Source organism: Cinclus cinclus, chromosome 2, assembly GCF_963662255.1.
Source record: "Cinclus cinclus chromosome 2, bCinCin1.1, whole genome shotgun sequence".
NCBI lineage: Eukaryota > Metazoa > Chordata > Aves > Passeriformes > Cinclidae > Cinclus > Cinclus cinclus.
The window spans coordinates 46,644,281-46,659,748 of record NC_085047.1 but is presented as its reverse complement, the minus strand read 5'-3'; the positions used below and the strand labels follow the sequence as shown (position 1 = coordinate 46,659,748).

The following is a 15,468-nucleotide window of genomic DNA, read 5'->3' as shown; positions in this document are numbered from 1 at the left end:
GTTGTAGGGTATGTGTGGAGAGCACCAAATGATGGATCTCAAGACTTCAAACACATTTTAAGTGTTTTTTAGTTAATGGAGCATTTAAATCCTAACAAAAAAATTTGACTTGGGTTAATCTCAAGTGATTAATCTGTGCTCCTGCATTTCAGACTGGTGAATCATAATAGAAGAGTCTGGGGTCTGACTGCACTGTTGCATTTCAGACCTTGGTCGCAGAGGAAAACTTGAAGTGGATTCTGTCCTGATGAGGAAGTGATGGTGGGCTTCAGAGGTGAACGTATCCTGATTCTGTTGGGCTGTTTGTTTGGCAGTGAGAGGTGATGGTGAATGCATGGAAATGGTTGTTTTTTTGGGAAATGCTACAGCTTTCACAACAAAAAGAGTTTTTAGTATGAGCTTGGGAAAATAAAGAACAATACTGTTTGGGGAAACCCTTTTCAGTGATAAATGTCCTATGATCAAAAGTGAAGCACCTTTAAAAAAAATCCAGTCGACTTCTGAGTGTCGTTGAGAAGTATACAGTGTGGTACCATCCTCTGTATTTGCAAACAACTGAATGGAATTCTCCCCTTACTGGCTAGGTGGCTAGAGCACCATCCGGAAGTCACTTTGCAAGTGCAGATGGCAGTAGAAGAAGCCAACTTGCATAACCAGCATCAATAGCTAGGTTTCAATTCTGATTAGGCTGTCTTTTTAATGCTGTTCCAAACACACCATCATTTCACGTTTGTATTATAGTGATGCATAAAGATTTAGTTAAGGTAGTATTTCTGTTACAACTTCATGCTGCATGGAGATTGCAAATTGTAGAGTAGCTCGGCTGTGCTGCATAGGTGTTCTCTGCTGCGTGTCAGACGAGCTGACATGCAGCAGAGAACATAAACTGTCTCAAAGTCTTCTTTTTCTGTGTTGGGATGCTATATGATCTAGTTCTTCATCTTCTGCTCGTGCTTTGTAGCTCCATTATCCCCCTTTTCCCTTTCCTCCCTATAAGGCACAGGTAGTGAAATATCATATACCCTTTCCTCTCTTCTTTTTTTCCCCTCCTCTTCCTTCGGTTCTGGTGAGAACTGTTACCTTCAGGCTTTGCTTAGTTATTCACATGAAAAGACAAAATACCTTGTCTTTTTTTTTATTATTCACTTTTTAATTGAAATACTAGAGGTTGCTATGGTTAGAGTCATCAGTATTTCCATTATGAATCTTTTTCATAAACTTCTGAAACTGTGCTCAGCTAGTAAAACAAACAAGATCTTAAGTGGGGGGAAAACATTTCATGAGCATACTCTTCCCTATTTATGAAATATGATAGGCTTGTCCAGAATTCGGTTATGCAATTGGGTAGGAAACTTGCCACAATTAGGTACTGAAAAATTATTAAATTAGTTTTTTTTTTAAACCTTAGTTTTTAGGATTTTTAATTTATTTTGAAAATTAAATGTAAGAGAAAAATTAGTTATTTATTGGTTATGTTGAGAAAGCCTTCTGGAATCCTGTTAAAACCAGATAAAGTGAAAATCATTAAAGGGTGTCCAACTATGACAGCTTAAGAGGTTAAACTGATTCATTTTCACTTGATTAATTGTCATGCTGTCCCTTCAGAGACATTTACGATGTCAACTTTATTGAATGTGCTTTTTATTTGTTTTTGTTTCAGACATTGTCAGTCTGCAAAATGATGATTACACAGATTTTCATTTTCCATAGGGAATGTGAAGATTGTGAGCTGAAGTAAAACACTGGCAGAAATCTCTTGAGAATTTTGCCTTTTCTTCTTCTCTTTGAAGGATTATGTTTACAAGAAATTGATACCATCAAGTGACACTTTTTTGAAATAATTTAGAAGAAAAAAAGAATAAAGCTGTATTTATGCTCAGAGAAAACTGGATCAACAATGAGGCCAAAGACTTTTCCTGCTACGACATATTCTGGAAACAGCAGACAAAGGTTGCAAGAGATTCGAGAAGGTTTAAAGCAGCCATCCAAATCTTCAGGTCAGGGACTGCCGATTGGAGCAGGCAGTGAAACTTCTCTAGACCCTAAGATTTTAATAGGGAAGGATGCTGCAAGGCAGCAGCAGATGAGACAAACGCCCAAGTTTGGACCATATCAGAAAGCTCTGCGAGAAATCAGATATTCTCTGCTGCCCTTTGCTAATGAGTCAAGCACCACAGCAGCCGTGGAAGTCAACAGGCAGATGCTCCAAGAACTGGTGAATGCAGGTTGTGATCAGGTACGTATGAGTTGGGAGGTGGGGGGATTGGCACTGCTGTCAAAACAAGTTTGTATTCTGGGCTGAAGAAAGGATTTTGGTGGTGGCTGTCAAAATCGTGGAAATGCATTCTTCTGGCAGTTGTATTGCTTTATGAGCAGCAGAATTGATGGACTTATTGGGGACAGATGTGCCTAGTGTGGGGTTCATTTATGTTAAAGACAGTCATGGTGACCTCTAGGATTCCTCTATGATTTCCTCAGTTGATATATAAGACTGAACAGGGTAGCTTGTATTTTTTTTAATCTTTTCTTATTTTTATTTTTTGTTGCTTCATTTCTTTGCAATGCTTAGTAACAAGCCTTAGTTGTGAGTAATAGAGTGGAATTTTGTCTAGCACATCTAAGCCCAGCTCACTGTCAGAAATAACTGTAAGAAATGATAGACACAGTATGTGGTATTTGAAGAATCTTGCTGTTGGCTAGAAGCAGGAGGGCTTGAATGGATGTTCAGCTGACTGCAGTGATTCTGTTCACACCTTTTCTTCTTTGCTTTCTCTGCTTCTATTAAGAGGTGGTAGCACTGCTCAGATCAGAGACTTGATATAGAGATGCATTTTTTTTGTCATCCTGGGATTGATGCTAGAATATATTCTTAATTCAAAGACCTTCGGCGTGGTGCAGAGCACAGTCCTTTTGCATTGAGCTGCCGTTCATCTTGCTTGTGCTTCCATTGTTGGTGTCAACTTTCACATCTGTTCAGGAGAAGTTCAAAATTTTGCTTTTTAGAGAAAAAGTGATGGTTTGGCTTCAGATTCTGAGTGTTGTTGGAGCACTTTTTTTTCCTGTGTGATTCAATAGCAGTTGTTGACAAGCTGAAATATTTCCATTTATAGTCCTTGATACAAAGTGGGGAGATTTAAAACTAAAATGCTTTCAGAGGCATCTCTTTGATTTCAAAGCTTAGCCCCCATTCACTCATGGCAAAATGTGAGTCTCTTGACTCTCCTAGTCTATATTCTGATTCTGTATAAGAAAACTAGCATCAAGCATTATTATGAACAGTACAACAGTATGCATTTCCCTGGAGCTATATAAATATTAATTAGTGCTGTTTCTATGCCAAAGAGTCTATGATATACAAGATAACCAGAGCTAGAGTAGATTGCATATCTAATAAGAAGTGCTGCAGAACAACTAAACACTTCCTAGTCCAGTGAACCAAGATGCTGAACTGGATTATTTAACTGGAGGAACCAAGGATTTTCTCTGATCTCTAGTACGCTGTGAAAACAGTGTTTTTTAGAACTCTAGCCTCTAAATTTCCCTAGCTGTTTAGGATGGGAACACTCCCTGTGCATATGAGCCAAGGTTAAATGAGCACAGCTGGATTCTGGATTGGAAATGCACATTTGGTAGGTTACAGGGACAAATCGTTCGCACATAAAACTTGGCTTGTTGGACTGAAATCTTGGAATGTAGTTTGAGCACACTACAGTGTGGTAATGTTAAGCCAATGTATAAAACAGAAATACCTGAACACCTGTTAAAATGTCTTGGTATTCAAAGCAGTGTAATGAAGTATGTGTAATTTTTTTTTTTAATATGTTCAGCTATTTTGACTTCAATGTTCATACAATGGTGTTGCTGCTTCTAGAGCACTGAAGCCAGTTCTGACTCTGATGTGGAGATTCTTGCTCCTTAAATTTTGCTCCAATTTGCTCACATTTTTGGTTGTTTGGGCTTTTTTTTGCCCCTCATTGACCATGATCCTTCCATTGTCCCATTTGTTGTTTTTCCCTAGCTGTGACTTGATGTCTGGCAATGGCATTATTGGGACTATGCTTTAGGTGTGTCTGGCTCTCAGGTCTAGGCTTAACCAGGATCACATTTGGCTAGAGTCCAAACAGAGGTTTCAAGACTGGAATCCTGTGAATAAAAATGCTGAGTTTCCTAATGTGAGTCCAGACCACATGAAGATTCACTGTCCTGAAAGGTTGTGAGTGAGTGGAGCTTCTTGATGTGAATGGTATCTGACCTTGGAGATGGCATGGTGTAGGGTGACAGACCTGATTAATACCTCTGGGTTCTTCTTTTCCCCCTGGTGCCCGAGTTGTTTTGAATCAGATGCTGAACTGTTTTGTATTATGATGTGTTGTAAATCAGTGTCCCTGCTTGTGAATCAAAGCCTTTAAATGCCTACCACATGAACATCTTGTGTAGTCCTGTAGGCAGTTAACAGATGTCTGATTTAACAGAGAAATAAAGGCAGCTTCAGTTTCTTCAGGGATGTTTTTATTTACCTCTGAACCTAGTGAGGTTGGTAAATGGGCATTGAAGCCTACACCCAACCTTATCCTTTGAAAAGCCAGAAGCAGCTGTTTTAAGGTTAAGCACTTCAGTCCATGAACAGCTAATGTTCTACTTGAGCCTTCCACTAGAGCAAGATTGCAGAATACAAAGTCTTACACCTCCTGATCCTGCTTCGTGGTACACAAATCAGCTGTTCAGCAGCTGCGAGCATCCTGAAGCATCTGCCAGTTTGTCATAAGAAGCTCTAGTCATGAGCATTCTAGGAAGCTGTGGAGAAGGACTAGAGGGCTGTAACACTCAGTTTGATCTTATGGGAACTCCGTTTTCCAGCTGGATTTGGGCTGATGCTTTTTGGTGTTATTTCGGCTGATGCTTCTTGGTGTTCTAGATGGAACACTGAAAATTAACACTAACCTTGTGGGAAATGTTGTGGTGAACACCATGCAAGGATCTTCTTCAGTCTATTTATTAGGCCACAATAAGGGTTTTTGGAAGGGTGAGGGGAAGTAGTGAAAATTGAAAAGGAGAAGAATTTTAGAGGCTTGGGAAAGAGTACTTCTATTTAGTACTCCGACTAGCTCCACTCATCTGTCATATCTCTAGCATGGATAGGTTTTAACAACCATTTCACATCCTATAAGAGATGTTGCTTATTGAGGTTTGCAGCTCCCTGTTGTGTCAAAAATTACTCTCAAGTTTTGAGACAAAATTGAAATTGGTTTTATTAAATAAAAAGGAAACATAACATTTTATTACTTTACTTTTTGCTTTATGAAAGTCCCACACAGTCAGGAAGTTCATTATAAACCAATTGGTAGACATAACAAGTATATGAAATGCAGTGTAATTCACTAAGTATCAAATTCTCATGTCTTTCAGTTGCAGTCATCATAGGTGTTACATGTGAAAAGAGACTTTATTTCTAAATTGGTTAGGAAGTTGCCAGTATTATTTAAATTACCTGTTTTCTTCCAGAAAGATTTATATTTCAGCCATTGTGTAGTTTATGGTTTTATAGTGAAATTTGATCCTCTAAACTTAATGGGGACTTCACTGTTGACCTGAAAGAAGCCACGATTACAGATTTTTTTCTTTTTTTTTTTTTTTTTTTGTAAGAGAGAAAAAACAAAATAACGCACATAATTACTCATTGTTTTTCTGAAACAAATGGAACAACTTGTCTGTTGTTTGCTTAAGTCATCTTTTCAACAGTAATTATTTAGTGAGTTTCAATCAAAAATAATTAGTGCAGCCTAAATAGTTTTGAAACTCACAGAACATGACTGCAAAAGACCAGACCTTTTTTGTTGTAAAAGCTTGATGCCAAAAGCACACCTAATATGCTGTTCTTTAGTGAATAAAAGTCCTTGGGTTTGGAAATTTAACTTGCAGTCACTGTAGGGGGGACAAGAGTATGGAGCCTCTGTCCTGTGGGCTGGAAAACCACTGGAATCACCTGGGGCAACTGAGTGGCGTTTGGGGTGTGTTGGTAAATGCAGCTGCTCTTGTGGACTGAGTGTTTCTAATGAATAGATGCAATTGAGTGTGTGATGAGTGGCATTCCAACAACCTGAATGGGCTGTACTGTACTTACTGTACTTCCTTAGAGCATAAACAGCCACTGACATTGTAATTTAGAGTGGGCTGCAGCAGTTCTAGATGAGCTGTGGAACGTTACACACTTGTCACTTTTGTGGGTTTTTTCTTTTTTTCCCTCAAGCAAACTTTCCTTTGAGCAAAGGGTGCCTTTTCTGGGTGAAGATTTCTAGACATGGTTTGTTTGAGCAGCTATTTTTAAGAAACAAGTAATGAGTTAGGATTTTTTACAAGCTACATACTGCCAGTAATATGCTATCTGCTCTACAACTATGAATGTGTGAAGTGAGGAAGTTCTTGTGCTTCATTTTCTCTAGAGGTTTTTATAAATATCTGAAGTAAAACATGTACCCCCCATGCCAATCTCAGGATATTTTGAAGGCCAGGATCTGTCCATTGGTTACTGATTGTAGTGTCTTTCAAGGAGATGGAACAGTGTCTGTGGAATGGTGTCATGTGTGTAAGAATACCAAGTTGACTATCTTGTCATCAGTGTTATGCTGAATTAATGAGATTCAGTTTGTAGAAGTGGGGTGGGGTTTTTAATTGCCCCCCTTTTTTTTTTTAAATTCCTCCTTGCATTCCAGAATTCTTTCAATATCTTCATCATGGCTTACCTTCTTTTTATTGAAGCCATTTGGCAAAGATTCTACCCTAATTTGGGAATGCTGATTGGTTTCAGGCTTTGAGAATGAGGGATAAAGTATTTCTCTCAATTTGACCAAATATTTGCAGTTCTTTAAGTGAGAGAAATTCTGTTCTGCCAAATAGAGCTTGGGCAAAACTAGGATTCTGTTCTTCCTGTTCTGTATAGGTTGTGCTTGTCCACCTATGATCCATGTTCCATCAAGCAGTGTGTTACTGAGCAGTAGGACTTTCCACCATATTGTTGGAGTGATGACAGGAAGCAGATACAGTGTAGAGTTTTGTTTTGATAACAGACTTGCTGAAGCTTTGCTCTAGTAAAATATCTGTTGTGATGTATTTAAGAGGACAAGTCTGAAAAGACAGCTTGCCTTCAAGGTGAAGGACAGCAAATTTTGTAATAGAAAATAAGAGAATTCATTTCATAACATTGGTCTGTCCTGTAACAAAATTTTGTGTTTCCTTGAGTAAACTTTACCTGTGTTAAGAGTTTTGCCTGCCCAGCCATTTACCAAAACCTCCAGGATGAACACCTTGGTCATCTTCTGGATGTTTTTAGTCCAGATTGTTTGGTTAATGAAAAATGACTGAAGAATGAGCTGTTACAAGATTTCCTGGGTTGTTCTGTGGGACATGTGTTAAAGATGAGGATCACAGAATATTGTGAATTGGAAGGAATCCACAAGGATCAAGTCCAACACTTGAGTAAATAACCCATACAGGGTTCTAACCTGTGCCCTTGCCGTTGTTAGCACCATGCTCTGACCAGCTGAGCTAATGTGGTGCAATTCATTACAAGCTGTGCTGCTTGTAGAAGTATTTTGGGTTACAGGGAGGAAAAAAGGGATATTCAAATGAGGGCACTCACTGCTGAATGCAGGAGAAAGGTTTTATTTTAGCAACTGAAATAGATCTGATAATTCAGGCCAACAGTATCTTGGGTGTTCCATTTGCATCCATCATTTGAAGGGAAGTTGTTCACTCTGTCCTCTCTTTACTAGATGTATTGAGGGCTTTTTTCATAACCTTTTCCTATGCTTTTTTCTTTCTAACCTCCCTTTTTGGTTTCAGTCTTTCTGAGAGATTTCCAGTATAACGCAATGTTCTTCCATCAAAGCATGTAGCTGAATGTATTTTCCCACTAATATGCCTGAGGTTAGCAACTTAAGTCATTTCAGTTCTTAGTTGCTTCAGAAAAAAAGTGAGTCATAGCTTTCCAGTGGCTGAAAGCAAGAGGTGGAGATTGCTCTTCAGCTGACAGCTTCTGACACCTTTCTCTCCTAAGCCCTTTCTCTTGTCTCCAGTCTTTCTAGGTTTCTTTCACTTCTTGATGACACTGGCTTAGTGAGCATACTTAGGTTCTCTGTGTCATGACGCAGCTCCCACAGTGTATTTCAGAAGGTGCTCTTGGTATTGTTCTGTGTGAGCATGTCTTGGAATATGCTTATCCTGCAGAAGGAAGAAAAATATTTTCCCTTGAGTTTTTGTGGTGGTGGAAATATTTATTAACAGTCGTAAATGATTGTGTGTTCTCCTTCGCATTATAAGATTTGGCAGCTGGGCAGTAATATTGCACTGAACAAGAGTATTTTAAATTCTGCCCTTAATTCTTGTTAGTCTTTCTTTTTTTTTTCTTTATAGAACAATAGAATAAATTACATCTTGGCTGCAGGATTGTGTTTGAAATGACAGGACAGGAATCAGATGCTAGACTTCAACTGTAGATAAGTGTGAATCTTGAGTTATCTTAAACTTTCCTATTCCTCATATCAGATAAGCATTCTAGAAGCTTGGGAGTTAATATAAAAATATAAAATTGTACCTTGCGATAACAGGATACAGAACTAACTTGCACTGGATGCTTAAGTTGTATCTATTAAAATTTAATTGCCAGTAGAATTTTGAGCTATGGAATTTTTTTTTTTTGGTGACAAAGGAAATTACTTTTTCACAGTCACTAGAAATCTGCATAAGCGTTTACTTCAGTCTCTGAATAAAAAGCCCTTGTGACCAAAAGTGAAGATTGCCATTATTATTCTAACAGGAAGCTGATATCACAATAGTAGTAGGGTGTAACTGTTCCTTTCACATTTTTTATGTTATTCTCAGCCTAAATCTCTGCTGTTCTTTCAGCTAGTATCTGAGAGGAACCAATGTGATTTTATATTTTATACTGAGACTGCAAAATAGTATCTCTGCATTGGGAGGGGCATGTGGGGAAGTTTTTGCTTGTCTGTGGGGTTCTTTTCTTTCTTAAAGAAGTTGAATGACACTTCTAAAATTAGAGAGATTTCAGCAGAAGGACTTGATAAAAGACTAGCATGCTACTGGTCTTTAGGGGTAGGTCAAAGTGTGCATTTAGAACTCAGTTCAACCTAAGAATGTTTTTTAGTGGTTACTAAACTAATTAGAAGCTTATGTTAAAGCTGCTAATTGAATATCAGTACGATGAAAATTAAAATTCATTGCTACTCATGTGATATGCAGGTATGTGCCATGCTTCTGTGGAGTGTTTTTTTAACAATTAATTTTCTTTTTGCTAAAGCATGGGCAAATATACATAAAATAACATACATTATTTTTTCCTCAGTTTTTGCATGCTGTACCCCCATCTTAAGCAGACCACAGCTTGTTGGTGCTCCCATGGTCCCAGAATTTAAATTCTGCCCAGCAGTTTCTTGTGGTGGCAGCTCCTATAGAATGTCTATGTTCCTTGTGTGTTGTCCATGTGTCCACCTAATCTTCCATAAATCAGGCTTCAGTACTTGCACTCTTTGCTCCTTGGGTGCTGCCTGTCTCCGTGGCTTGCAAATGCTTGTATGCAATACCATCTGAAGTAGATGAGGAGAGATGTAAAAGAGCCCTTCAAATCTTTTTACTTGGTGGTGCCAGCTGCTGTTTTTCTCGTGTGGTGGATATGTCCATTAATTCTTCACCATTGCTTTGAATCACTCTAAGGAAACAGCTGGTTAGACCCAGGTTTTCCTTTCTTTGACCTTGGAAAGAATTCTGACTGGATTACAAGCTGCCTGTGGCTATAGCTATTCTAGAGTAGATGTTCCACAAACAAGTATTGCTGGAACAAATGCAATTTGCACTAGTAAAATCAAGTGGGGACAGACATATGATCATTGTTTGCTTAAAGCTACGAATGTTTGTGTTAACTTGGGCTTTAAACTTATGTAGGTTTTGTGTATGGCATGTGAAATACATCTAACTTCTTTCACTCCTTCTGCTTACATTCATAACCTAATTGTGAATGTAGATTAGATCTGACATTTTTATGTTGCTTGAAGCTGAGGCTTAGGGAAATGCTGGCCCTTATTTCTAAGTCTTTATCATTCCCTAGCTTTTTGGAAAAAGAGAAAATTAAATTTAACAATGCTTCTGATTACCAAATTAGAGGCTGAAGTTGCTGTGGCATTGTGGTCTGTGGTCTTACCCTAGCAGTAGCAATCTCATATTGTCCAGGCTTGAGAGGGATCTCAATTTCCCATCTCCAGAAGATGCTTTAATAAAAGCCTGATGCAAGTCAGCTAGTCAAACTCTTGCTGTCTGCCTGCTCTACACATCTGCACGTCACCCAAAATACTGTTGCTGATAGAAATATTTTTAACTTTATGTTGCTGGGCAGCTTCTGTTGAGGTGGTTCTGTCAGCTCTGATCTGGATGAGGTCTCCCAGTTATGGCTGCAGCACAACAAAACTGATTTGTTCCTAATGGTCTTGTCCTGCCATCTGGGCGGTCACCAGCAGTTCACAAGAAACTTCTGGGTTACAAACTGACATGTAGAAATTTGGTTTCGGACAAGCAATTCACGTGTGCATATATGTATTGGGATGCCTCCAGTGTCAGCTGTTTGTGAAGAACTTAATCCACAGGATTTGGTACTGCACTGAAGATTTCTTTTTCATTCTAAGGAAACAATATTCTAATGTTTGAGGTGATGTTCTGCTTCCCTGCAGTGTAAGAGATGTTTTTTTTCCTGATGAGAAACTTGTGCTCTTCGTTTTGAGTGAGTACAAGTAATTAAAAATATTTCCCTAGGGAGGCGAAGGATGAAAAGAACAAGAGAGGATATGAAAATACTTTTAAAAAATTATTTCTAGGTCAATTAATTTCCAGAAGGCTGAAGCCAAAGAACGCTGTGTACCCATAACTTTGTGAATCAGGTAATGGCCATGGCAAGGACAGTCTGTGAAAATAATTCTGTTCTGTGCTGCTGCCTTGTCTTTAATTGTTGTCAGTGTTTGTGTGCATGTGTGAAAGTTACTGTAACACACACACACACTTAGGCACTTAGATAAATGCAGTGGTAATTGGGAAAATGGTGAGATTTAAATGTATACTGCTTGAATGACCAAGCATTTTGCAACTGGTTTCTGTGCCCTTCATTATACTTCTTTTCTATATCCTTCATTACTCTAATGCAAGACTTATAAATTACTCAGTTAATCCAAAGTAGGCAAAGATGCAGGGTCTTGCACCTCATGTGCATAAAATTCTAGAAAGAAGATTGCTGCTACTGGGTAATAATATGGTTAAGTTTCTGCCCTTTAAAGAGACTGACTTTAGAAGGAGAACTAGCCGTGTAAAATTACTCCTGTAAAAGTCTTTATATGGCTACGTTTGGATTTTATCCACTATTGGAATCTGTTGGATGGGGGTTATTTCAAAACAAAAGAAAACGTCAGCAGAGACTCAGAGATCACTGTTGCTGATCTGCAGCTTCATTCCCTCCCTGTTTGTTTTGTTTTATTCTCCCACTGTATCAGTTATCTTCCAGGCTATTCGAGTCTATACCTTCCCTTCTTTACCTGTTGTCCTATGGCATTGCTTTTTCTGCTCCATTGGTTTGAATGACTAATATTCAACACCTCCTACAGGCCTTTCTCTATGTGCCTCTGGATACCCTAAATGAGTTGATTTTTTTTTTTAATATAATTGCAAGCTACTAGGGAATAAGTCTTTATAGACTTCAGCCTTTCTTATAAAAAAAATTGATGTGACATGTTAAATAATTATACATCCAACTGTAATGTGACTTTGCCAGCAGACCCTGTATGTTTTCATTTCTACATCTTGTCTTCTATTCAGTGTCAGGGTTTCATAGGCTGTGCTTAAACCAGCCACCTGTCCCATTCATGCTTTTCTTCCAGCATTGCCACAGTTGCTATATTCATTCCACCATCCTGCCAGACGTCAGCCTGATAAAGATGCATAAAATCCTATTCAATCAATGTAATTGGAACCTTTGAAATACTAATTTGTGTGGGGTATGCTTGTTTAAAAAAAAAAAAAAAAAGCAATTCTGGTTGTACCAATGAAAAATATGAAAAGTTGTGGTCAAAAGACGGAGACTTTTGAATCAAGATGAATCAAGCTTCAGCACTTGCTATGCTGGAAATTCACTTCCATCTCCTTCCTCTGATCATTTCTTGCATGTTGGCCATCCCTCCTGTTTAGAAAATCTTTTTATGATGTGCTTTAATGCAAGCACTATGTCTGTTGAGTGCTTTCTGGAAGGTGTTTTATGATGAACCTCTGAAATATGTGGTGTTGCAGCCATGCAAACAGTGGAGAGAAGCTACTGGTGCAGTGTTCAGCCGTGGAAATTGAAGACCTAGAGCCTAGGGATCTACAATTGGGCAAGAGTCATCAGTGTCAGCCAGGACATGTGGTGAGCCAGATCCCCATACTACAAGAGGACCTCACTGGGAAGTGCCTGCAAATCTGAAAGCAAACCACAAGAATTTTCATTTGCGTTGATGTGCCTCCCCCCATCCCTCATCTCTCTGTTTGCTGAGAAGTGAACCTTTGGGGCTCTTAACCACATGAAAATAACTAGAAAGTGTATTTTTCCAGTATTACTTTGGTGCTATAAAATCATTTGCAACATATTTTTCCAGGAACTTCTCTGTGATTTTTAAGTGTTACAAACTGGTGGAGGTTGAGAACTTGCTGTTGCAGGCCCTGCTCCTCACTCAGGCAGAAATGGGTGCTCAGATTTGCTGCCAGGGAGAATCTGTTGCCCCCTCGAGCCTGGAACATGTTCACTGTTCAGGAGGGAGAGTCTGGGACCCAGCTCTGCTTTGGAGGCAGAGCTGCCTTCTCCAAGATTCCTGGGAAGGTCAGAGTGTCCTGCCATGTGTTCAGCACCTCCAGGTGCACTATTTTGCGCAAATGGCAGTGCTACATGCTTAGCAGGATTTCTTGGTTTTTTACAAAGAACCATTTCTTGCTTTGAACAGGAGGATTTGTGCTCCCAAGCTTGCCACTGTGTAGTGGAGTATGAGCTCAGTCTTCACCCTGCCCTACACAGGCCAAACAGCAACAGCCATACCATCAGCACAGCATCTACACCTCCACAGGTATCTTAGCTTCTGCCTTGTATATAACTTCCTTCTCTTCCTCTCTCCCATTAACTTAGGGAAGCAGGACCATTGTCTAGCATTAGACAAAACATTAGTCAAACTAGTGGAGCCCTCCTTGCACACAAACTATTGAGCCCATGAATTTGGGGAAACTCCTGCTGCTAAACAGAGAACTAGTTTGTTTTGCCACATTCACATAGTAGTTATGTGGTTTCTCAGTCTGAGAGGAGGCTTTTTTTTTTTTTTTGACTCACAGATCATGGCAGCTAATGGATAGACGAAGTGTTGCTGTTGAGGTTTAAACTCTGACAGGAGAGTGGTATCTGACAATGATGATGACCAATGGGAAGCTTAACAAGGTTGAAGCCCAGGAACTGGGTGTGTGAGCGGAAAGGATGACATTTTGCATTTACCTGGGGGGGAAGGGCAGTTGGGTCTCAAAGGTGATAGTGCTGAGCTCAACCATTAATAGCAAACTGGTTGTTTTACCTGGAGTATCTGGCTTGAAGAGATCATGCTCAGGGTGTTGGGAAAGCCCTTCTCTTCCACTCTGCAGGATGGAAGAAGCAACAGCCTGAGCCTGAGCTGCTCCCTGCACACCAGGGAGAGCAGTCCGGCGTTCCCATCAGAGTTCCCCCAGTGTGTGCCTGCTGCTGGCTCTAGGTCACTGCAGCGGTGCTTTCCCCACCTTCTCAGCTTACTGAATTTAAGAGCTTCAGGTTGCCTTGCATTCCTCCTTCCCACTCTCTCTTCAGTTTTTTGTTTGTTTGTTTGTTGTCTAAAGTCATACTTAACCCCTCATTCTGCCCACATGCTCTGTTCACAAGGCTTAATTGCTTTTTGTAGTTTCAGGTAACACCCTCCTCTATTCCAAACGCCTGGCTTCTGTGCTTGTTTCAACAGTTGTTCTTATTTCTGATTTTTGAAAAGGATTTGCTTTTAATGTAAAAATAGCTTTATTATTTCCATATGCAAGGAGAAATCAGGGCAGGCATGTTTCCAGGTCAGCCTGGAGATGAGGTTGGATAGTGAAACCCGGTGTTCCAAAAATGAGCTGGAGCTGGCAACAGTTCTTGATCTGCTGAGCAAAGCTGACTGGCTTGGAAAGAGGTGGGATCCCTTTTTTGGGTGCACATGCATCATGCTGGTATTATTCTGCTATGGAGAGGAGTCAAGCATTGCCATAATGAGCATTTTACTCTGTTAAGTGCTTATGTTTGTTTTACAGTTTTCTCATAATCAAGTTCTTTTGGTAATTGTAGGCAAGGATTTTGCATAAAAGATTACAAAGGAAAGTTTCTTAGGGCATAGTTCTATCCTGCAAGAGTATCTGAGTAGAAGGTTTGCAGGAGCAGTCTTGTATTGTTCCAAGATTGTGCTCAGTTGACAACTGTGCTTCAAATTTTGTTGTCTGTGGTAGCCTTCTTCTGAATCTTACTGCCATGCATTTCTAGATCTATATGAATGTGATGTGGATCTTTGTCTTTTGCGAGATCATATTTTTACTTCCTTCAAGTGTATTTTAGAGGTTTCTTTAAGACTTTTAAAATTAGTCAGCTTGAATTTTTCCTCTAGCTTCACAAAAGTCACTACAGAAGTAGAAAAAAAAGCACAGAAGGGGAATTACAGGCAGCATTAAAAACGTTCCTTCAGAACAGAAAAGCAGATTTAACGTGAATTAAAAACTCAGCTCTGTTTCAGAGTTGCAAAACCTCTTTATTCACCAGAGGACTGTTAAAGCTAGTAATTTTTGGCATAGTCTCGGTCAGGGAAGTGTGACAAAGTGCAGTGGAATGCACTGAGCTGTGATCCAGCTTGTAGTGTTATATGACTTTTAATGTATGGAGCATTGCAGGAAGTGCTGCAGGGGGATGGTAAGGCCTTTTGATTTTGTCAGCTACTGAGTAGCAGTGTTCTTCCTCAGACCCCACCTGCAACAACAGGGGGTCCACTTGGGTTGCTTGTGTCAGAAGACAAAAAGTGAACTTTCTGCCAGTGTCCACTGCCTGCTCAGAACCCATCTGTTGTCTGAGCACCACTGTGCAGAATGCAGTGAGATGAAGAAACTTGTGTGGAAGCTGTGTGAAAGAAGAACAATGTGTTTGGGATTTCAGATTGACTGCATATAGACTGGATTGTATCCCCATCCCCACCATGCTAAAATATGGAGATTCTTGAGCTGAATTTCTGCCCTCACTGGAATCAGCTACAAAATTTCTAGTGATTTCATCAGGCCAGGGTTTTGCTGCCTGTTTTGAGCAATAGAAGAGTCCTCCTGTTTTGCCAGTACACACACATGCTAAGTCCATTTACTTAGACTTAGGGT

At 39.6% G+C, this 15,468-nt stretch overlaps 1 protein-coding gene across 2 annotated transcripts in view; it reads left to right on the top strand.

Annotated features, from left to right (window-relative positions):
- Positions 1 to 1,852: 1,852 nt before the first annotated feature.
- Positions 1,853 to 15,468, top strand: part of LATS2 (large tumor suppressor kinase 2) — a 41,482-nt gene continuing 27,866 nt past the window's right edge. Inside the window, exon 1 of one of the 2 annotated variants that reach the window (XM_062487593.1) lies at positions 1,853 to 2,236. In XM_062487593.1, the coding sequence (XP_062343577.1) occupies positions 1,898 to 2,236 (339 nt within the window). In that variant the 5' untranslated portion in view covers positions 1,853 to 1,897. The remainder of the gene's footprint in view (positions 2,237 to 15,468) is intronic. The other variant, XM_062487592.1, reaches the window with a different exon arrangement.